The 25,353-nt window shown below is 40.8% G+C and overlaps 1 protein-coding gene across 5 annotated transcripts in view; it reads right to left on the bottom strand.

Moving 5' to 3' along the window:
• Nucleotides 1-12,049: 12,049 nt before the first annotated feature.
• The window catches only part of LOC133922127 (protein ROS1A-like), a 31,030-nt gene continuing 17,726 nt past the window's right edge, over nucleotides 12,050-25,353 (bottom strand). For all 5 annotated transcript variants that reach the window (XM_062367318.1, XM_062367315.1, XM_062367319.1 and 2 more), the window contains one exon: nucleotides 12,050-12,620. In XM_062367318.1, coding sequence (XP_062223302.1) covers nucleotides 12,493-12,620 — 128 coding nt within the window. In that variant the 3' untranslated portion in view covers nucleotides 12,050-12,492. The remainder of the gene's footprint in view (nucleotides 12,621-25,353) is intronic.

The following is a 25,353-nucleotide window of genomic DNA, read 5'->3' as shown; positions in this document are numbered from 1 at the left end:
TTCATCTTCTCTTTCAATGTATTGCCCTTCTTGTACGATCTCAGCATCACCGTGCTCGGTCCAACAGGTATAGCCAGGCATAAAGCCCCTTGGCATCAAGTGGGAATGTATCTGCTAGGTGGTGGAGAACCGCTTCTTGTTCTCGCAATTGACGTATAGACAGCACATGTATTGAGACTGTGTATTTGACTTGTGCGTCGTGGCTTGTATGAGGAAACAATCCACGCCGTTCTTGTACTCTGCGCTCACACAGCTCGCATCATACATCCATCTTCTGTCTATCTATAATTGTATCATTATTGTAAATCCAAATTCATAACATCTAGAACATTTTGCGATCACCAACAAATAAATTACCTCGTCATCTCCTACCGGCAATTGGCCCGGGTTGGAGGAGCCGCCTTTTGCATGCTTTCGCGTCCGCTTCCGATGAGTATTTGTTGGTGCCATCCCCAGAAATTTTCTTTATTATTCAACATCTTATCTATGACTCGTTAAGGAAACATGAAAAATAAATACGCTCATACATAGATATAATTGTATCTTGCTACATACCTAAATATCATGGAAAAATTTTCTAATTCATTAAAAATCAAAATAAATATGCTCATATCTAAAGTTTCCATATTGGGAACATGCTAATTAATTAAAATAGAAAAAATATAATTTGAGCTTTCTACATACCTAAATATCATGTCTAATTTTTCTAATTCACTAAAAATCAACCATAAATATGCTCATACCTAAAGTTTCTATATTGGAGCTTGCTAATTAATTAAAATATAAAAAATATAATTGGAGTTTGCTATATACCTTAATATCATGGCTAAATTTTCTAATTCATTAAAAACTAAAATAAATATGCTCATACATATAGCTAATGTACATCAATAATAAAGACACTTTCCACCAGAATTGAAGCTTCCATATCATAAATGAGGTATAATTGCATCTACATTGTCTCAAAACATCATGGCCATAGGTTCATCTCCATCATTTCAAAATCTAGAGCAGTTTAACAAATAAAATTCAAATAGAAATGGATTGGAGAGGAAGTTACACACCTTGGAACACCTAGGGCATGAGGATTCCTCAAAATTTTGAAGCCACCAAGATCCTGGTGAGCAAAAATGGCCGCCGCCGAGCAAGAACATAGCTCATCTCTGTTGTGCTCGAGCTTGCGGAAGGAGAGGGCGACTTTTATATAACCGGGATATTACTGCCGGCTCATTTAACCAGCCGGTAGTGATGTTATGCTATCACTTTCGGTCGATGGATTAAGCCGGTAGTGATGAGGGAGCAGGATATCACTGCCGACTCAATTCATCAATCGGCAGTGATGACCCTTATCACTGCCGGTTTATGAGCCATGATGGCTGATTCTTCCCGCGTGGCTTATGAACCAGCAGTGATACCCCATCACTATCGGCCCATTAGAAACTGGCAGTGATGGGCCGACATATAAGACCAGTTCTGTAGTAGTGGTAGAAGCACCTAGAGGCCATGCCTTTGTATTGTTTTCCCTTAGCTTCCTCTTCTTGTCACATAGAAGCAAGAACCACATTGCAATTAAAATAAACATAACAAAAGTAAATAATACATAAAAATGAAGATTTGCTTGCCTCTTTTTGGTTCCATTAAGCGGGCATTTAGGACTTTTGGGGGAGTCTTTCGTAGAATAGCCATGGCCTTATCAGCCACCCACCCTTCAGAAGCCATACTAATTCTGATCATGCTGCTTGATGTACAATCATATTTTTCTTTTAGAATGGTGACCTACAAAAAGAAACAAAAACAATTACATATTGGATAAATAAAGATACAACATGACCACTAATGTTAACAAACAGGTTAGTACCATGACGGTTTTGTAATCAGCCTGCCTTCTTCCGACAACTCTCCAATGACATCCTTCCTCTTTACAGTGTCCTCTAAACCTTTTCTTATCAGATTTATTGGTGGCCATATCAAACTCCTCATTAATTGCGTATTGCCTCACAGTTAACCTAAATTCATCCATCGAGGAGTACTCTTGTAGGATCGAATATGTGCAAAATACCCAATCATAGTGGGGTGAATGATTGCGGAAACTAAATTCAAAGATTAACTCACCCAAATCGAAACTCGATTTAAACTCAGTATTCCACTCAAAACATATTATACACACTCTAGTAAAAATGATGTAGAGAAAGATGTGCTGGTCGGATTACTCTCAAATTTAGCATAAACTAGATTCAAATACAAAACTAACACAACAAGTATCGAGTAAATCGTATATGTCGATCAAATGTTATTCCTGGTCGAAGCAGACTGTGTCAACTAGTATCAAGTAGATCAAAACTTAGTCAAGTTGACAAAAAGATACTCGAGAACAAACCAAATCCACTCAAAATTTTCTTAGGTCAAACAATAAATATTCTAGCAAGGTTTTGGATGGATTAAACTAAGATGAAACTTGATAAAAGCATGAGATTAATCGAAAACTAAAACTAAACATGCAGAATATAGAACATAGAGAAAATTCTGAATTAGCAACTCATCAACTTATGAAACTTAACTTTCATTGCATAGATGATTTTACAAGATGTCTCTCCAAAGCATCCAACAAGGATTTTCACAAAATCACAAAACAACTCTCTCTCTCTCTCTCTCTCTCTCTCTCGACTTTCTCTATCTCTCTTGTGTTCTTCTGCGCTTATACTACCCAATACAACAGACATCTCTATTTATAGGGTAGCCACACGCACAAACATGATCGAATTGAACTACAACTCCCTGTCGTATTCAATCTAGTCTCTATCCTCCTCTAATCATAAGAGGACAAACAACTTCCGCTAATTAAGCTAATTAGTCAACAACTCTAACTTAATCATGCATGCACATCTCCCATGCATAGATGCATATACGTAACCAACTCAAAGTCTGTCTCCGACACTAACTCTTATCTCAAGTCCAGCCACCACACGACTCCCTCGTGCCTGCTTCGACTTGAACATGAATTAGTCTTCACGTCCTCTCACGATCATCACCTCCTGCATCCATCATGAAGCCTTGTCTCCATATGCACTGTTTTCTCAGCTCGAACATCCCGCATGACATCCTCGATCACCACGACCTCAATTCCTCCTGAACCTAGTCGTCGAACCTCAGTTCCTCCCTGAACTTAGTTCATTGATCCTTCATCGACCACGTTCGCCTTCGAGCAACACCTCCACATGAATCAAACAACAATCAAGTACGAGCACAAGTCCTTCCGGACTTGACTCAAGATCAGTTCATGCAACATCATGCAAACTCCAAGCAAAACAAACATGCTAGCATAAGCATACCCAACTAATGATAATGCATCAAACAAACTTTACTATCCAAGCATATCTTAGCAACTTGTGAACATTAACCAAATGTCATTATGCTAAATCACTTTGCTCTACCAATTTCATCAATCAAACAAATTTTTCATCACATGATCTCATAACTCTATACCAAGCTCCATCATGAGGTGATTCCTATCATAAATGCATGGCTCCTCTGGTATAAAATCATCAACAGGAATTCCAACCCCTTATGTATCATTAACATCAGTTGCAGTAGGTGCAACTCTAGTAGCTACCTCTCTTCTTTTCTTATCCTTCTTATCCTCATCCCTTAGTCCAAGTAAAACATATAATTGATCTTCATTTATGTCTTCTACTCTTCCTTCTTCATCAGTTGTGGTTTCAATCTCCACAGAATCCCAATCAACAAGAGGAACTAGATCGGCTGCTGCTGCTACTACATCACTAGTCCTTCCCTCCTCCAGTGATGATTTAGGGTTTGGTTCTACTCCCCATCTAGTGTGAATCATACAACAAATTGGAAAAAAGACAGCAATTACATACCTAATAACAAGGTTGTTGTTGCTCATGCCGCTCTCCGACATCAGCAGCGGGGCGACACCATGGGGAGGGGTGGATAGGGCAACACCGTGGAGGAGGGGGTGCTTTCCTTGGATCCCAATCGAGAGAGGGGGACGGTGTGTGGAGCGGCATCAGGCGGAGGAGAGTGCCGTAGAAGGGGGGAGGGGCAGCGCTGGCGTAGTGGAGCAGGGGGCGTTGTTGCCCGTCCGTGGTAAGGAGAGAAACGAGCAGAGACGTTCGGTCTTGTACTAGAACTGAAGAGAGATGAACGGAAGGGTCGAGTTGCTTTTGCATTAGTTAAGGGCAAAACTATCCGTTCACATGGGCTAAGGGGTGAAAAGAAATGCGAAAATCATAAAAAGGGTTAAAATGGCAAAGTTGGAAGAGAGGCCACGTCTTGGGTGGTACTTGATCCGGAAACACCTTTTGGGTGGCAAATGTGAGGAGCTAGTTCTTTTCGATGGCAAACATCCAATTTTCTCATAAAATTAAGTGCAACATGTATACTGCACATATTAAACAATATGATCAATAGCGCAAATGCAACTATCTCATATACATGTGCTAAAATAGCAAATCTAGAAATAATATGATCAATAGCGCAAATGCAACTATCTCATATACATGTGCTAAAGTACCAAACCTAGATAATGAATTCTATTGATAGCAATAAACAACATCATCATGTAGAACACAAGCACTGCCAGGGCCGATCTATTCATATCTAAATGGAACGTGAGGACTTTGGTGCCAAAGACAAGTAACGAATGTAGACAGCAGGCATGAGATACAACCACTTGAAAAAATGAGATACAAAGCCGAAGCTTAGCAGCATAACCGTCGACCGAACGAGAGTGTCATCAAATTGTCTGAGGGTTGTCAAAAATACCAAAGAGATGCCCAGATGAGCATATGATTTTGCAAGATATCAATGAAAGATCCAAGTGATTTCTTTGCATGCGGTTTGTGCACAAATATAGGGAATTTAATAGGGAAGCTCATAATCTTTCTAATTTCTTTGAGATGGCCATCATGTTTGGATTATTTCCTCTCATAATTAATACAAGTATGCAACAAAAGGGTAAGAAGCGATGCCACTCAAGTTTTCTTGTTAACTGAAGACCCTGAACTACGCTTTTTACCTTGAGAAAAATCAGGTAACGAACTCAACAAGGTAGGTAAAGGGACGGCTCCGAACAACATCATTTGAAAATATGGTGCTAGCCGGACTCTGGAATAACTTCGTCATCGATGAACCCATAGAGTTGTTCCTGAAGTGCGATGATGCTATGCGGTATGAGGATATCTGTTTCCAGCTCGCGTTTCTGCAACTACAAGAATTGAATAAATCAATCTATTTGAACACAGAGTAGGAATAGAAAATTAGTCATAAATATGTATACCACATACCTCAGCATCGGTAATTCTACTATAATTGTTTTTGGTGAATCTATGCATGAAGTCACATACATAGTAGCCACCTAAATTATTGCCCTGTGTCTGAATCCTACAAGGAAAGTTGTTTACGACTTTCCATTCCTTCCGGTATGGAAAGTGATGTCCTCCTCTTGACGTAGCGCACATACACCTTATACGCGTGTGATTATTGACCATAACTAGACTTAGATTCAATCAATTCGAAATGTACTAAAGCATTAATAAAATGATTAGCTTACCTTTGTAGCAAGTCTATGATGGATTGGTAGTCGTCTACTGGATTTCTTCTTGACAAAGAGGGCACAGTAAAAATTGCACATATATCACTGTAGGTAATTAGTCATAAATCCTAACATCGTGTTACTCAAAAAGAGTGGAACAAATATTTTGTCTAGGTCATCATCATCGTTGCCGATGAAAGTATCTTCGAACATCGACATATTGTCTTTGTTAGCCATCATATCGTTACCTCCATCTTCTTCAACAGTGGGCTACTCTTCATGCATAACCTCATGTTTACCATGCTCGGTTCAGCGGGTATAGCCAGATTTGAAATCCCTGCGAAATAAGTGTATATGGATATGCTCTATGTCTGAGAATTACTTCTCATTCTTGTAATCAGTGCACGAACATCATATATAGTGATCATCACGCTTGTTTTTTGCTTCTTGTATGTCACAACAGTCTAAAAAAAGCCTCCACATCATGAAAGAACTATGGGCAACAGTCAGTCTTGTACATCCATGTCCGATCCATATGCAAATTTTTGTTTATCATTATGTTTTAGCAATCATTAAAAAACTATTAAACTGATAGCAATGCAATATTTCAAAATGCACATCTAAGTTATTGAATTATATCACATCTTGATTGCTCCATGTTAGATGGTCCATCACCTTCCAGCACTTGGCTCGGCTCGAAGGACCCACCTTCTAAATGCTGCCATGTCCGCTTGCGACTAGCGGGTGGACATGCCATCCCTACAACATCATATTTAAATTCAATATGTTGATCTATTTAGAGGTGATTTTAATCTTTTTCCTAATTTACTACTAGCAAATTGGAGCTCGATTTTAATCTATTTAGAGGTGATTTTAACCTTTTTTCTTAAATCACTACTAGAAAATTGGAACTCTAGATCACCATGGCATAATCAAATACTTTCAAATCTATAGCAATCGAGCAAATAAATCTAATCACAAATGAAATATAGATCATCTTTGTGCCCTACAATAAGAAAATTGTAATTTTTATTCAGTTAGAGCTCAATTGGAGCTCTAACTCATCCCAAAATTCATCACCATGGAGCAATAACATACTTTTAAATCTAAAGTAATCTAGCAAGCAAATCTAAGTAAAAATAAAATGTAGATCATCTTACTAACCTTAGAGCATCTTGGGCACTTATATTCCTCCAAATTTTGAAGTCTTCAAGCGCAAGGTTGGACACAAATGGCGGGAGTTGAGCAGAACAAAGCTTCTCTTTGTTCTATTCGAGCTTGGGAGAGAAGAAGACGCCTCTTATATATTGTACATTTATTAGTGCTGGCCCGTAACACGAATCGGCACGGATACTTTAGTGATGGTTTGTGCCAAGAGTCTGCACTGATACTCAGTATCAGTATCGGTTCAACCCGACTCAATCATTGATCAAGCACAAGAAGTTACAAACCGGCACTGATATTTCATCAATGCCGGTTCTGATCTAGCCGATATTGATGACCCGACGCGAATGGACATTTTTGTTGTGGTGAACGCTAGTGGATTGTAGTCTTTCCAACTTGACTGCACATATTCAGCTCAGCCTATGATTTACATATCTAATAGCCAAAACCAGGATTAGACTTATAAAAGTTGTTATTATTATTATACCATTTTTCTATTTGACTTGACTAGAAAAATATAAACCAATCCATTTTAATATAGAAGCTCCATTCCTTTTGCGCTTAATATTTGAACATGATGAAATAATTTTAGGAGTTCTATAGCAATATGTTTTCTGGTTTAGTTCATGCACACACTATTCTTTTTTTCTCGAACCGGTACAACAACTTACCATCGTTATATTAAGTAGAAGTAAAAGAGCAAAAACCAAGTACAAGGCCGTAAAGACGGCAGAGGGGAAGGAGAATAAGGACCTAGCATGTCCAGAACTCAAACACACGTACAAGCCCTTAGCGTCTGCCATGATCCAGATAGCCGCCTCTTAATAATGGCTCCCACCAGCGAACACACATCCGACTTCGTGCTCAAAAAAATGACATCATTGCGCTGCTTCAAAATCATCCAGGACGTGAGGATGAGTAGAGAGTTAAGACCTAGCTGGCTATCCTGGTACATACGTAAAAAATAGATAAAATAGACATAAAATTAGTGACGGGTTATAATATGATCCGTTACTTATAATAATAATAATAGATCGTAGCTGTGTTGTGATCTATCATAATAACGACTCATCAGTGACGGGAGGTCAGTCATAGGTGATGAGTCACAGTTATGACCCGTCACTTATGACGACTCATCAGTGATGGGTCATCCTAGCCAGTCATTAGTGATAAGTTAAGTTATTATTCGTCACTAATGATTAACTCATCAGTGATGAATCATCTTAGACGAGTCATTAGTGATGAGTTAAATTGTGACCTATCATTAGTGATGTGTCAAGTTGCTTAGAAGGTGAAGACTATAAGGACTTCTCAAAAGATAGAGCTGAGTTCTAGACAGACGGTTTTTCGATCAACTATCTATGGAGTTGGGCGTCATGCTAAGTTTATTTTCCGTTACTTTATAATCTTTTTTTGACCCTTGGGTTATTGATGTTATAAAGTACATTATAATAATGAATATTATATCTGCTACTCACTTATAATATCACTACGTGTATGTAATTTAATCCTGCTATATATATAGTTTACATTCAGTTTATACGAACCTCCTTTCCAGCCCTGGTGGTTTCACGCCCCTATACTCCTTTCGCGAGCATGGTGTCTGGCGCCGTAGCATTAGCAAGGTTTTGATGCCTGCCATGCCCGGCCTCGACAACACGATCGGAAGATTGTTCCTACCATTGTAGGAATTCTCGTGCTGGGAGCCATATTTTGTCCCATAATTCAGCGATCATCTCTCATCTTCTGTCATCCTGTTGCCCACCGCTGCCGCTTGTTCCATGCGAGATCCGGTCTGCTGGGGAGTCGACTGCCTCGGACACATTAGGAATCGAGGCAAGGCTAAGCCGTCGTCGTGCGCCAGCTCGCCCGCTCATCAGCACTGGGGCGAATCCATGGAACCGCGGTCACCGGTTGCCAGGTCGAGCACAGCACACTAGAAGGGGAAGCCGCAGGACGCAGCCCACCAGTAGGCCGCGGCACTGGAGAGCGCACCCGCCGCTCGCCGGTAGACTCGGATGCGTGATTTGCGGAGGGGATTCAAAAATCACCTCCCACTCTATATCATGATGTATAGCCTCCGTGCCACACCTCTTGAGGCTTCATCTTCAATGATCAGTAAAGTCACCATACCTCACCACGGATTGACCATCCCCTTGTCTCGGCTGTGCTCTCCGGCTGGACCAACTCCCAAGGGAGTCGCGACTTTCTTGCAGACTTGAGCACGGAGACACTACCACGGTTCACAAATGTGACAGTAACGGTCTAAAAATTGCGGTTACCGACCTTCTCGATGCGGCTCGGTTTCAAAAGTCGAGCGGTTACCGAATTTGAATTCAAAAAATTCAAACCGATTTTGAAAAAAATAAAAAAAATCCAAAAAAATCTGATAAAAAACTAGAGATAATTTCAAGAGTATCTGTGAAAACCAAACTTGAAAAAAATATCGTTTGGACATCCAAATTGATGGGCAAACTTTGGATATATTTGTAATGGGCTCGTTTCTGTTCTGGGCCGAATGAACAGTCGACTACGGCCCGTTTGCAGCCCACGGCCAGTGGATAAGGTGGCGTCGGATTGGAGCGTGCTGGCAGCGCTACACTTTCCCCACCGCAACTCCAGCAAGTCCACGAGCGGCGCCGGCGACTTCCCGAGCCAATCCGCTGAAGTCCGGCGCAAATCCGTTGGTTATTCGTCAGTTATCGCCGTCATCAGCTCGGTTACCGACCGCATTTCTTCGGTAACCGACCGGCGGCCCCAGCTCATCGACAAACAACGGCTCACGCTCGGTAACCGTTTCGGTCTCCTCGGTAACCGCTGCAATTAGCTCGATTTTGTGATTTTAACGGTCGATAATCGTTGTAACACGGATGGTAGTGATAGATTTCGTGTTATCTCGACGATGCATTGCGTTATTAGTTCGGTTGTGAACTGTGTAGTAGTTTTTTTTGTGTAAAATGCATTGTTCGGTGATGAGTTCAGTTGATTCGTTGAGTTATAGACCTTAGTACATTGAATTGTTCGTGTACATGTGAATGATGGTAATATTCGTGCTAGATAATCGGCTATTTAGGTGTATATGGTGCTAATATTCGGTCAAATAAGTTTATTAGTTGGGTTAAAATCGGTTGGTGATTTTAGAGAACACGACATTGTCATCCAAAGTGCAAGGGTCATATCACGATGGTTGTACAATCATTCGAAACTACATGAAATGATGAAGGCAGCAATTGGTGGAGAGTTGGTGAGGTGGAATGCCACAAGATTTGGAACTAACTACCTATTTCTTGATAGCTTTCTACGACGAAAGGATAAGTTCATGCAATGGATGACATCTAGTGAGTTCCAGTAGTCTCGATACATTAGTTCTGATATTGGGAGATATGCATATAGTTGCCTATCCAGCTTACCATGGTGGGACAATCTAAAAATGGTTGTTGATTCCGTCCAACCATTGTATGCATTCCTCCATTTTGCGAATCAGGACAAAGTGCCAACATTGAGTGAGGTGCTCCTGAGATACACCATTGTGAAGCATGAGTATGAATCGTTGTATCGGAATGATAGGGATTCTTTGGATAAGTACATGGCAATTATCGATCGCAGAATGAATGATCTAGTCAATGGGACATACATGAATGCCAGTAATACACTCCTATCACTTTTCAGATGCTTGTGTTTCTAATGCTTTTAGTACTAATGTTTCGATCATCAACTTGCAGCGGCCACTTTGAACCCCCGCACGCATTACGCGTATGGCACAGGTCCAACCTTGTTCAAAGATCTCCGTGAGGCATTTGAGAGGATGACTGATGTTACTACTGCCGCGGAAGCACTTATTGAGGCTGAAACGTATCGGACAAAGTCTCTCTCATTCTCAGGTCCTCTAGCTGCACGGATGGCTTGTGACGGCAGGACTCATCTGGGTATGAAAATTTTTACATATCTATCTGATCCGTCATTTTACCTACTTTTCTGAGCCTCATATCACTATACCTACTTGCAGCGCAATGGTGGTCTATGTTTGGTTCGTCTACATCTACACTATCAATGCTTGCTAAACGCCTAGTGTCACAGTGCGCATCTAGTGGGTGTGAGAGGAACTGGAGTACATTTGCTTTCATACACACCAAAGTTCGCAACCGATTAAGCTACAAGAAGCTCCATAAGTTGGTGCATGTCAACTACAACCTGAGAATACAGAATAACTTGGATGCAGGTATCAGGTCAACTGTTGATGATGACACATTTCAGCGGCTTATGGAGCTCACATTGAATGAGGATAACAATCCACTCCGGGACCCTGAGATTTATGCCACTTTGCAAGGACAATGGTCAACCACTTCTGCATGGACAGGACAAACATGGGCTGAATTTAAGGCAGAGTTGCTATTGACACGACAGCTAATGCTAATGTCCACCGATGAGAACAATATGGCCGAATGTAATCAGCCCCCAAGCTGGTGGTTCTAAAGGTGATGCAAATTTACTTTCGAAGGTCTTGACAATTCCATATATATTTATTAATTTCAGACGCTGTATATGTAATATACGTATATATTCGAAACAATAATTATATGTTCAAGCTTGAATTGCTATTACTATTTGTTTGTTGCCTTCGAAACTTAAAAAATAGCAAAGGTCATGCCAAAATTTTATATGATATTAAAAAACATATCATGGTTCTATACTATTTTTCCCCATGATTTAGTGGTCAATTATTTGTTTATTATGATTTTTCAACTTTAATTATTGATAATGCATCCACACATCTCGGTAATCGCTAAAAATCGTTCGGTTATCGCATCAATTTGGTCGGTTTTCGATCTGTCGGTTACCGCCCAAACCGCTCGATTTATCGAGCAAACCGCTCGGTAACCGGTCCAAACCGACCGGTTACCGAGAGGGCAAAAACTCGATTTTTTCGCAAAAAATCAAATTTTACCGAATGAATTTTCTCCAAAATTTTTTGAATTTTTGACCGGTAACCGCAGTTACCGCGAGATTTCGGTTACCGCCGGAGCTCGGTTAACCTTGGACACTACTACTCACGGCAAACCAAATGATATTGTGGGGGAGTTCAGAGGAATTCATCGGCGTCCTTCCGTCATCATAGCTTCTGTTCCAAAAGCTCCACAAACTTTTTTCCCCATTGCTGATAAGAACACAACTATATAAATGAATGGAGCGCACATCTGGAACACCAAAAAAAGAGAAAGATTCCACTTGGTTTTGCCACCTTAGTCTCAGATCACCACCAGGTTAAAAAGATAGTTTTCCATCGCAAATAAAAAAAAATGGTTTCATGTAGGTATACTTCTAAACAGCATTAGTTGAAAAGGGTTTTCCTTTTATTTCAAATAAAAAATCAAATAACTGCTGAATACGCTTACAATGTTTATACTATGATCAAAGAACATGTATGACCATTGAACAGGAAAGTTATCCTTCTGTTGTACAACAATTGATTCCACTTATAGAGGTACAACTAGAACGGCTGGACTATGCACTATGTTTTTTCATTTTCTATATTGGACTTCAGGAGTAAAGAATATGTGACTGGATGAAAAGAACAGCTAGACTGTTACCAAAGATGGAATCTAATTTAACGGGTCATGTCGCCTCATAGCATCAGCATCGCAAGTTTGCAAGGTACTGGCATTTCATTACAGGTGTAAGTCATTTGGTTAGAAATGATTCGGCGACTTATTGGGTCAGCACCTCATTTCGGGCTATCCATCTTCTTGTTAGCTCCTCTATTTCTTTTCAATGTACTATTCTTTCACTCTTGCTGCTCCAGGCTTTTTGCCTCTTGCAACCTTGCTGGCAGGAAAATGCAGCCTTGCATAAAGTGGTCTTGGTGCCCTCAATGCCCTATCAAAGCCCCTCACACACACAAATCCTGCAGACATTTCAAGACAAAAGGCAACTATGCGTAAGCAAGTTCTAGCTCGCAAAACAAAATTGTGTAGTTACTAAACATTAAGCTTGCAGGATTGCCGTAGGGCCTGTTAATTTTGCAGAGAAGATATGGCAACAATATACTATATGCAAGAATGCAATTGTACGATGTATTGTTTCTCAAACTTGTTAGCGATATATATTGTGATATATTGTGTCTGTGTAATATCCCCATGTTATAAGGGGTTATTTGCCTATTGCTCATCTGTATTAGCTTCATAGAATACAAGCTGTTATTCCTAACAAAACTAAGCATGCAGGTCAAGATTAATTCAATTGAAACTGCGACTTGCAGACAAAGAGTTCACTAGAATAACAACCATAGATCTCGTGGATGAAAGTAAAAGAGAACAAATAAAATATCATATCCTTTTTTTTGCATATTCTTTGTTACATAAATTCAAATTAAAACAAATGAAGGGTTCAAGAGAAAACACAAATGTACGAGAACATTTATAGTACTTTATATCAAGAAAGTGAAAACTGCACCAAAAAATGGAAAAATAATTTATATCCCAGATTTATTTAGGAGTGCACCAAAATTAATGTTAACTGCCGCTTATTTAAGTGGTAAGAGTTTGGTTAATCAGTTAACATTCATTAATTCATTTATTCCCTTGACAATAGAAAAAGAAAGTCAAGACAGTTGCATTCTCAAGTTTGGAAAGGATAAAGTTATAACAATAGAAACCACACACTATACAGGAAGTTTCCCGTATGCTGCTGATTGTTGCCTGGTACCTTGATCTTCCATTCAATACTGCTCATTTTCATTAGCGTCACCCCTTTCCAAAACTTTGTCCTTATTTGCTAGCTCTTTCCATTTGCCGTGAGCGGGTTGCAAAAAAAGGATCACTGCCCCCCTTTTTCCCCTCCAACTCTTCTTCCTCTTCCTACGACCTACATGATACAACATTGTGGACCATCTATCGCCCCATACCTTATCTAATTTTACCCTCTCCTGTGACGGGCACGCACCGTTATTGGGTCACATAATAGGGTCACTCCCCACCACCCACAACAGGAGCTGCCATCCTATCCATCCTGATGCCAAATTCACCTACATTTCACTTAGCCTCCAACTTTGACCCCTCCATCAGTGGAGGTCAGCCATCCACTCCTCTTCTTACCCTACCCTTCACCTTTCTCCCACTAGCTATTGAGACACCATACAATCCATGCTAGTTGTGTCCATTAGTGTCCCTATGAACTAAGATGGCAATGGCACAGGTCAAAGAGGTGATTATTCAATGATATTGGCCAATTCTTACTACTTTTCTGACAATTTAGTCTTCCCAAAATTATGCAGCAAATCGAAAAGAAAAATATATATTGAGATAGCGAATCAAATAGATCGAATATGAAAATCACTACCTTTGGTCAAGAATAAAGTGATTGATAGCAAGAAATGTGTCAAGAAGGAAATAGTTCATACTTGATGTTCAGAATTGTCATGGTTGATGCTTGATAATGCTCATACAAACAAAAAAGTGAATCAACAAATAAAACAATCAAATCTTCCATGAGTGATCAATGAGGAAGAGATACTTTGCTCATAGTGAAAAACAAAGAGGGAATTTCAAAGTGGAATTTTTGCTAGGGTAAGAATAGGAAACCTACTTTGCTCTTGAATTTCATCAACCATGAACTTTAATTTTCCTAGGAACTATGAAGTCAAGGTGTTGGAGGCCAACAAAAAAAGGGAAGAAACCAAGAGGAAGAGGTTCCCAACGAAAGAAGCACAAGCTAAAGAGAAGCAAGGGTTGTTGCAGCGGCTCTGTGCGATCAAAGATTAAGTGGTAAATCTAATGGTTGGTGTCCAAGGCTAGTACGACTAAGGTGCTTAAAGGGATTGGATTGGTTTAACATGTCGGTCAAAATTGATGAACCAAGGTATAGACACATTAGGCCGAAGGTAGTTTTCCCAATGATTTTACTAAAAAATATGAGCCTAGGTTGGTTGTGATGGTTCAAAAGTTCATTTTAAGATGGTTTTTCGCTTCTAACTAGATGCACCAGTACCTTACACTTGGCTAAGAAATGGTAAGAAGTGCGCCGAGTGAAGATGGTAAGAGGGAGCGTGTAAGTCAGCGGAGATGGACTCCAGAACAATGATGCCGTAGTCCTATTGCTAGATTGGCACCATCTGCTGCTTGAATATCACCATCCCTGTCAAGACTTGCCAACATGGCTTGACATTCTAGCCTAGCAGCACATGTGACGATGCTACCATCCATGCACCTAAAGGAGTAGAGAGAGGTGGAAATAAAGATGATAGGAGGAAAGCCCTGATATATGGTTCTGAAACTACCATAATTTGCGATAGGTGAGATGGTAATTTTTTTTTAAAAAGGTGGTAAATGGTTGCTTGAGCTAATGGTGCTAACGACAATAGCACAAAGAGGCATGTTTCTGAAAAAGGGATGACACTAACAACAGTGGGCATAATTCGATGTTGCACTCTGTGGTATCTAAGGAATTTCTCAAAAAGATACGAACAACTATACTTCAGCAGTTCATGTTGATATGGTTTTCATACAGTGCAGCTTTCAAAAGACCAAAAGTTATTTCAAGATCTGTTGATGTGAAAGGAAGATCAATTGCTATGAGAAGGTGACAAAAGATCAACTATTTGCCATCCTCAAGACCGACATGTGTATTGGTTCTTTCGAACTATAGTTGGGTGATTGCTTAGTATTACAGATGACAGTGCATCCACGTGTTGATTTGGTAACACATTACTGGTCGCGCCTCAAGTCATCCTTGTTCAGCGAGTGCAGCCGTGATTAGGCCACTGTCACATGTGCAAGCTTAAGCCTACGCATGTGCACGTACCAAGGGCATTGGATCTGTGATTGCTAGGTAACAATTTAGGATCTCAACTCAGGTACAATATTAGGAACATGGAAAAATATACTCCATCTAGGCCATCACTTGTGCCACTAGAACCACCAGTCTCTGTTGCTGTTGCCACCTCGCCTAGCCTCAAACGCTAGTCACCACAGCATGGTTTGCGTTTACAGGCACCCGCCCCAAGCCATCACTTGTCGCTCGATAGCATGTTATAACAAGTACAGGTTGAATGCAACGCCTCGATATGTGTAGAAATGGAAAGAAAAGGGCACAAAATTTGTATATCTGGCAATGGTGATTGAAGAAATTTTACTAGGGGGTGGTCAGAAACGCTGGACAAAGATGTTGATAGGGGTAAACTCAATACACTGCAGGTGGCAAATCAGACTATTTACATGTATGAAGTGACATATAATGGATTCGAACTTCTATAATGGAATATTTTGAGACACCGCTCTTTTTGTGAATGGCATAAAGTCAAAAATCTGGTATACATAAAGAGTGCATTGGAGACTGGACAAAAGAGTCCAGACAAAAGGCAATACATGACTAAACTAGATTAATAATACTTATTATACCATCAGCACATGCTCCCCTTATTCCAAATACAAGAGATGAATACAAGATATACCACTCTAACCTTTAGTTATGTGTATCAACATATATAAAAGTGTATCTAGATGACTTCACAGAGATGGTATTATTAGCTTTCTTTATGACTTCACAGAGATGGTATTATTAGCTTTCTTTATCGGATCCTTTTAGAATATATTTTGTGATCTATAGCAACATAGAATTCACAATGTAGTAGGATAGCTTTCAAAATAGCTGCTATAGATTTTTCCAGACCTTTCCGCGATAGCGTGGAAATCTTGATTGAAAAACATCAATGGGATTGTAATGGTGGTTGTTTATTGGAGGGAGGAGAGGAGGGGGATGGCGATCATAGAGGTCGCCGGTGGCTATAGTGGGAGGCGGCTAGGGTTTGGGCGCAAGGAGACGACGACGTGAGAGAGAGAAGGCGAGGGTTGACTCAGGCACCAGGTGTCACACCCGTTTCTCTCTCCCTCTGATCTCTCTTTCTGTTCTCTCTCTGCCTTATGGGTCCCGCTGGTCATCTCCTTCCTCTCTCCACCGAATCCTTCCCTTCCTTTTCTCCCGTGCCAGCTGCTGATTCAATCCTGTTGAATACGCGCGCGAGTAAAGGATGGAGGCCACGATTCCTCTAGTATCGGTCACTGCAATGAAGAAGGCCATCACATCAGGATCAAATCGCGATGAAAAAGTGCAAGAGAAAAGGAAACAGAGCCCAATTCCTCACCGCTGTCATTTCTCCCCACCTGCCAACTCAGTCTCGCCTCCTTCCTCTATAAAATCGCCGCCCTTCTCTGACCATCCTCCACTGTCCCGAGCCGCCGCCACCGTCCTCTCGAGCCGGAGCCGAGGTAGCTCACCCCTTTGCCGTTAGATCTCATGTGTTCGGTGTAGATTAGAAGTAACTTACCCCTTCGCAGTAGTTGGATCTCAGCCGTTCGTTCTCATATCAACGCACGTGATTTAAATAGCCTTCGGCCTAGTCAGCATGCCATGTGTGCGGTCACGTAGGCATCTTTGTCCTACATGGCGGTTCAGTCAGCAAATTAGAGCCGAGTCAGCATGCCTAGTCAGCTGCTGACGTCAGCATTGCGCAATACTCTGGATTTTCCTTTAGAAAAATAATTCACGATAATCCGAATATTCTGAAAATTGGTTTTCATTATTAGAAAAATTCTAGAAAATAGAAAATGGTTTATATAAATGTTTTAATAGGTTTTTAATTATGTTTATTTCTAAAAAATAGTTTAAGGTTAGAATAAAAGGTTTTATTTTGCAAAATAGTTTAGAAAATATATATTAATTCCAATAATGTTTAAAAATGTATTCTTTGATTAAAAAATGTTTTAACTTTCTTATGCATATAAAAATTAATTTATTACCAGAAAAATGCAAATAAATTTCATAAAATTCTTTTAATTAGTTTTACGCTATAAATAATTCTAGAAATTTTGAATAAATGTTTTAAGCTTTTTAAAAATTAGATTTAATTCTAGAAAATAGTTTTTGTCATTTTTCGTTGTTTAAAAATTTGTTTAGTCGTAGTTTTCGTATCATTGCTCTGATTTGTGCGGTTCTTGCGCTCAAATCGTTTTAAATCGTGCTCTAGCTTGTTCTAGTGTTTGTTTTATGTTTTTGCTTTGTTTAGTGTTTGTTCTTAGTGTTGCTTGTTTGCTCGCTTGTAGAGGAGTTTGTCCCAGAGACATTCGAGAACATCAAGGATCAAGGCTTCGGGGATTTCGAGCAATTCAACGGAGAAGGCAAGTGTCCTAGAACATTTTGCACCTATTTTTATAAAATTTTGTTTACAAATTGCAAGCTCATCAAACATGATATCCCATTGTTAGGGTTTACTAGTTTTCCATAACCTTCCTTGTAGTCATAGTCTGGTTGTCATGTTCTGGATAGAAAATGCTTAGTTGTGCTTACTCATGGGTAGTATAGGAAAAATGGGTTTTGGGTAAAATGCTTAGACTTGGAAAGTAGGAGCTGGGCAAGTTGGCATGTTAGTTGACATGTGGATGTGTTCTAGGTAAGAATGTTGGCTTTATCGAATATCGGTTATCTCCCCATGTTGGATGCTAGTGGTTTTGCCCAGACCATATTAAGGACTGGTTCGTGAAGCGACCACCCATGAAAATAGTACAACCACAAGCCTGGTATGAGACAGGCCTAGCCGAGTAATTCGCTATCCTCTCAGCATTGTGAATGTCATTTGGGGATACGGGAATGGAAGGGTGTATTTCTTGGAACTGTAAGGCGCAAGAGGGGGCTTCTGGGTGGAGGGTGTACTCCACTTACGTACAACGGTGAAACCTCAGCGGATCGACACGTGCTGAGAGAGGCGTTGGAAAGACTTTGCAGTAGATTCCTAGCGCACACCTCGGAAATGTGTAAGAGTCATCCGTCGGTCAACGGGTACTCGGCAAAATAAGAAGACACGTCTTGTAGATAAAGTGTACAATCTCTGCAGAGTGAAAAATGATATATCAGCCATGTTCATGGTCATGAGTGGCATGGACTCCTCACATGATTAGTCGGGTGATTCCCGGGTTGATTTTGGGTTGGATCTGGTAGATCACAGTAGTAGGAACTGTGATTCAAGTTAGCTTTATTTAAAGGTGGTTGGAACCTCGGTTGGGGAGCAAGGTGGTCGGAACCTTGGCTCAGGTCTTAAAGAATCATTCACATAGAAAATAGATTGCTTTTATCTCTGTTTTCCAACTAAAATAGTATTTATGCAAATAAACCCCTGAGTTAAGTCTATCTTGACTTTTGACCCTCATGTCATATTTTCTCACACTTGCTAAGTATTACATGTACTCACGCTTACTCTCTCTCTCCCATAATTTTGTTGATGCTCACAAGGCGAAAACTGCGAGGACTTCCCAGAAGATGAAAATGAGTTCTAGGCAGGCGACTTTTCGGTCGATTGCTATGGAGTTGGGCGCCGTGCTAAGTTTATTTTCGCTGCTTTGTAATCTTCTTTTAGACCCTTGGGTCATTGATGTAATAAAGTAACGTTATAATAATTGATATTGTATCTGCTACTCACTTATGACGTCACTACGTGTATGTAACTTGATCCTGTCATACATGTAGTCTACATTCGGTTTGATCTTAAAAACAGATGTGACAGAAGTGGTATCAGAGCCATGTCAACCATAGGACGTAAGGCTAGATAGAAATGGTCGCGTATTAAGGATTTAATTTATTAAAACTACGTTTGTGAAAATTTTGTTTACCCTAGTGCTTTATTTTGTCATTTTTAATTCGATAAAAATTGTTTTACTGATACTCTCCTGTTTTCAACATATAGATGGCCCGCACCAAACAGACTGCTCGCAAGGTCACCGGGGGTTACGTTTCATGCCGTGCCCATGCCACCTTTGCACTTAACGCTTCTGCTAGACCCAGTCGTGTTGTCACTGTTCCCTAGCATGACGACAAGAAGTACCATTCCAAGGGATTTGATGCAGGGAAGGCACTGATGATGCTGGTGGAGATGCTGCAACGTCTGGGGCACACCAAGGTGCCCGTGTACCACGGTGTTTGTCAGCCTCGTCCAAGACGTGAGGAGTAGACTGTTGAGGTGTGCATCTATGGTTCTCTAGAAGGCAACGACAACTATGAGATCGTAGGAATCCACAAAGCAATGGCAATCCGGGCAAGCTTCGAAGCAGGAATCTGAGGCACAGCGAGGCAGACCCTGGCTCGCGTCTGTGAGTGCCACAGGAGCACCTTGAGAGGAACTTCCTACGACTACTTTCCCCGTCGGGAACGTGAGAGTAGAGACATCAAGGTGAAGTCAACCACGCACGAGGAGAGTGGTGTAGTTCGTGAGCAAGTACTTCTGGCTGCAACACTGCGTGAGGACATGGATAAGGCTTTGGATGAGCTTTAGGTCACACGCGAGTGCCTTCTCGACGTAGAAGCACTGATCAGGGAGTTGCAGAAGAGCCTTAATGGGATGTCTAGCTCTTCAGACTCTGAGGACCAGTCTGTTCACTCGCCCTCTCGCAAGAGACTGCGTCGCAGTGACCCCTGTAGCTCGAAGTCTTCAGGGGATGCCGACCAATCAGTTGATGGACCAGTCACTGGGTCTTGTGCTTAGGATACCACCATGAGATAGTTTTAATAAATCGTTTAGAATCGTTTGGCTTGTTGTAATAAGTGATGAACTATTTGAGTGTTAAGTTTGCTTAGTTGTGTGTGCTCGATGCGAGCTATGGGTCGTCTTTGGCACCTTATCCACAGTTGTATCCCCTTTATCATACTTTGAGTTTAATTCAGTTGAATCTTTCCCTTCCAATTCTATCTTAAATCGTTCTTTAGCTTTGTCACTCTTGCTTTCAACCTCTCTTTTTGATCTCTATCATATGGTGAACACCTAGCCAGGAGGAACGCTGGTAATGCCAATGCCAACAACAGCAATAAAAACAACAACACCAACCAGCAGTTGCTGAACCCACCTCCACAGGTCAACGTGGAGCAATTGTTGATGATGCACACAGATTCTGCAGGGCATGGCTCAAACTATGGCAAATATGCAGCAGGCCCCCGCAAAGATGCAAGCTCCTCCACCGTAGAACAGGTTGGGGGAATTTATGAGGAATAAGCCACCTGTGTTCTCTTAGACCGTGGAACCAATGGATACAGATGATTGGTTAAAAGCTACATAAAAGAAGCTTCGGATAGCTTAATGCAATGACAGAGAAAATGTCTTGTTCTTCTCACATCAACTCTCTGGACCAGCAGCAGATTGGTGGGATGTTTATACCAATGCACATGAAGATCCGCAAGCCATTACTTAGGCAGAGTTTAGAAATAGCTTCCGTACTCATCATATACTTGCTGGAGCTATGAAAATCAAGAAGAAGGAATTTCATGAGCTAAAGCAGAGGTCAATGTTTATGAGTGAATATGTGGCCAAATTCACTCAGCTGTCAAAGTATGCCCCAGAAGATGTGAATAAAGATGACAAGAAACAGGAGCACTTCCTAGAGTGACTGAATGATGGGATTCAGTATGCATTGCTTTCTCAGGACTTCGCTAGCTTCCAGGCTATAGTGAACAAAGCATTGGTGATGGAACACAAACACCGCCAGATAGAGCACAAGAGGAAGATGTCTTCTCCAAACCAGGGTTCAAGTAGTCACTCTCATCCCCGTTACAACCCGCCTCAGCAAGGACCCATCTTCCGCCAACAGAATCAGATTAGGCCTCAAATGCAAGCCCCGCGTTCGAATTACTAAGCCCCTCGTCAGGCACCACCACCAGCACCTCAACAAAAGATTGGCAACCAAGCTCCCATCACCAGAAAGGCATGTTTCAACTGTAGTGAAGAAAGGCACTTTATCAACAAGTGTCTAAAGAAACGTCGAGTTGCCACTCAAGGGCAATACAACAATAATGTTTTCAAGCAATGTCAAGTTCAGAACCAAGGATGTAATGGATATCAAGCTTCAGTCCAAGGCAACCATGCACAACAGAACTACGTGCGCGGAAAAGTCAACCACGTCACCGTTGAAGAAGCCCAGAACGCTCAGGATATTTTGCTTGGTATGTTTCTTGTCAACTCAAGCCCAGCCTCAGTATTATTTGATTCCGGAGCATCGCATTCTTTCATTACTACGCAAAATGTTGCGAAGTATAATCTGCCCATTACATCTATGAAGCAACCAATGCTTATTAGCTCTCCAGAAGAGAAATGAGGGAAAAGTATATATGCCCCAAGGTATGTCTGAAAATAAGAGGGGTAGACTTTCCAACCAACCTTATAGTTATGGAATCCAATGGCATAGATGTTATTTTCGGAATGGATTGATTAGCGAAGTTTAATGGGATGATAGACTGTGCTTGAAGAGTAGTTTATTTGACCAATGGAGAAGGTACCAGTATCGAATTCGTAGCAACCATCTCATCAGTTGGAGAATGTGCACTCAATAATTTGAATGGTGTTCCTATGAAAGCAATCAATGTGGTGTGTGAGTATCCGGATGTCTTTCCTGATGATTTGCTAGGTATACAACCAGACCGAGATGTTGAGTTTATCATTGAGCTTGTACTGGAAACAACCCTGATATCTAAACGGCCTATAGAATGCCTGCAAATAAACTAACGGAACTTAAGAAACAAATCCAAGAGTTAAAGGATAAGGGTTTTGTGCGCTCGAGTTCGTCGCCTGGGGAGCTCTGGTTCTTTTCGTCGAGAAGAAAGATAGTAGCTAAAGAATGTGCATGGATTATAGAGCTCTCAATGAGGTGATCATAAAGAACAAGTACCTGCTACCTAGGATTAAAGATCTGTTTGATCAGTTAAAAGGAGCATGTATCTTCTCCAAAATTGATCTTCGTTCAAGTTATCACCAAATGAAGATACGAGAGTCGAATATAACCCAAGACAGCTTTCAGTACCTAATATGGTCTTTATGAGTTTACGGTTATGTCCTTTGGGTTAACTAATGCCCCGACATACTTCATGTACCTCATGAACAAGTGTTTATAGAGTATTTGGATAAGCTTGTGGTAGTTTTCGTCAATGATATCCTTATCTTCTCAACAGGAACATGAATGACACTTAAGGCTCGTTCTTTTAGAAGCTTAAGATAACCTCTTTTAGAAGCTTAAGATAACCAGTTATATGACAAGTTTAACAAATGTGAGTTTAGGTTGAAACAAGTCTCTTTCCTTGGCCATGTTATCTCAGCTGGTGGAGTAGTTGTAGATCCAAGAAAAGTTAGAGATGTTTTGAATTGAAAGCCACCTCAGTCTGTCTCAGAGATCCAAAGTTTTCTTGGATTAGCTGGGTATTATCATCAATTCATAAAGATTTTTCCAAGATAGCCAAGCCACTCACGAGGTTGTTACAGAAGGACAAGAAGTTTCAATGGTCTGAAGCTTGTCAAGCCAATTTTGAAGAGTTGAAGAACAGATTGACTACAGCCCCTATGCTCATTTTACCCGATATTCGTAAGAACTTTGATATCTATTGTGATGCTTCTCGATAAGGTCTTGGATGCGTTTTTATGCAAGAAGGAAAAATCGTGGCTTACACATCAACGCAATTGAGGAATCATGAGAAGAACTATCCGACTCATGATTTAGAGCTAGCCACAGTCGTTCATGTTTTGAAGATTTGGAGGCATTATCTTGTCGGCAATTGGTGTGAAATCTATACAGATCACAAGAGCTTGAAATTACATCTTCACTCAGTCAAACCTAAATCTAAGGCAACACGGATGGCTAGAATTGATCAAAGACTAAGATGTAGGCATCCACTACCATCCTGGTAAAGCCAACGTAGTCACAAATACTTTGAGTTGGAACGTATATTGCAACACTATCATGGTACAAGAATCTCAACCAGCTCTGTACAAGAATCTCAACCAGCTCTCTACGAGGAATTCCAGCGACTCAATTTGGGATTTGCCATAGATAAAGGACATGTAGTCATGGAAATCGAGCCTACCTTAAACGAAGATATCCGTAAAGGACAACTGGAAGATGGGAAAATCAAAGAGATCAAGCAGAATATAAAGGAAGGGAAAGCCCCTAGATTTTCCAAAGATGATCAAGGTATCATATGGTTTGGAAAGCGCATTTGCATGCCGGATAAAAAAGAACTTAAGGATGTACTTCTGAAGGAGACCCACGAGTCAGTCTACTCCATCCATCCAGGCAATACCAAGATGTACCAAGATTTAAAAGCACGCTATTGGTGGTATGGCATGAAGAGTGATGTAGCAAAATATGTAACTTTGTGTTACACCTGTCAGATAGTAAAGGCAGAACATCAGAAACCTGCTGGATTACTTCAACCGTGAAGGTTCCCGAATGGAAATGGGAAGAGATTAGTATGGACTTCATCGTTGGATTACCTCGCACCCAGTCTAGCTATGATTTAATATGGGTGGTAATAGATCGTTTGACAAAGGTTGCTCACTTCATCCCAGTCAAAACCACGTATATAAGTGCACGACTAGTAGAATTGTATATGTCACAGATCGTTTGTCTTCATGGCGTACCCAAGAAGATTACGTCAGATCGAGGCACTTAGTTCACTTCGCGATTCTGGCAGAAACTTCATAAGTCCATGGATACAAAGTTAAACTTCAACTCAGCATACCATCCTCAAACCGATGGCCAGACAGAAAGAATACCATCCTCAAACCGATGGACAGACAGAAAGAATACCATCCTCAAACCGATGGCCAGACAGAAAGAACAAATCAGATCTTAGAAGATATGCTGAGGGCATGTGCTCTGAAATACGGACGCGGTTAGGATAAGAGTCTTCGATATGCAAAATTCTCTTATAACAACAGTTATCAAACCAATCTCAAGATATCTCCATTTGAAGCCATGTACGGCAGAAAGTGCAGAACTCCGTTATATTGGAATGAAACCGGAGATTATCAAATGTTTGAACCAGAAGTATTGCAGAATGCAAAAAAGCAAGTCCAAATGATCCGAGATAATCTAAGAATTGCACAGTCAAGGCAGAAGAGCTATGCCGACAACAAACGTAGAGAACTAACTTTTGAAATTGGAGACCTCGTGTATCTCAAAGTCTCACCTATCAGAGAACTTCGAAGGTTCAAAGTCAAGGGAAAGCTAGCACCCAGATATATTGGACCGTTCAAGGTGTTGAACAGAAGAGAAGTGACATATCAACTAGAATTACCACCTCAACTTTTCGATGTCCATGATGTCATTCATATATCTCAATTGAAGAGATGCTTGCAAGTCCCTAAAGAACAGTTGCCTATGGAGGAATTGGATGTCCCAGAAGATCTCACATACTCAGAACATGCAATCAAGATTCTCGAAATAGCCGAGAGGGTTACCAGAAGGAAAGTGAGTTGTATGTGCAAAGTGTAATAGAGTCACCATTCTGAAGATGAAGCTACTGGGAAAGAGAAGAAGACCTGAAGACAGAATTTCCCCAACTGTTTGAAGATCATTTTGAATCCCGAGGAGTTGTTTCATCCTAAGGGGGTAGGTTTGTCACACCCGTTTCTCCCTCCCTCTGATCCCTTTTTGTTCTCTCTTTGTCTTATGGGTCCCGATGGTCATCTCCTTCCTCTCTCCACTGAATCCTTCCCTTCCTTTTCTCCCACGCCAGCTGCCAATTCAATCCCATTGAATACGCTCGCGAGTAAAGGATGGAGGCCATGATTCATCTAGTATCGGTCACTGCAATGAAGAAGGCCATCACACCGGGAT

This window comes from Phragmites australis, chromosome 6, assembly GCF_958298935.1.
Source record: "Phragmites australis chromosome 6, lpPhrAust1.1, whole genome shotgun sequence".
Lineage (NCBI taxonomy): Eukaryota > Viridiplantae > Streptophyta > Magnoliopsida > Poales > Poaceae > Phragmites > Phragmites australis.
Note: the sequence above shows the minus strand (reverse complement) of the source record. Positions and strands in the feature narration are given on the sequence as shown.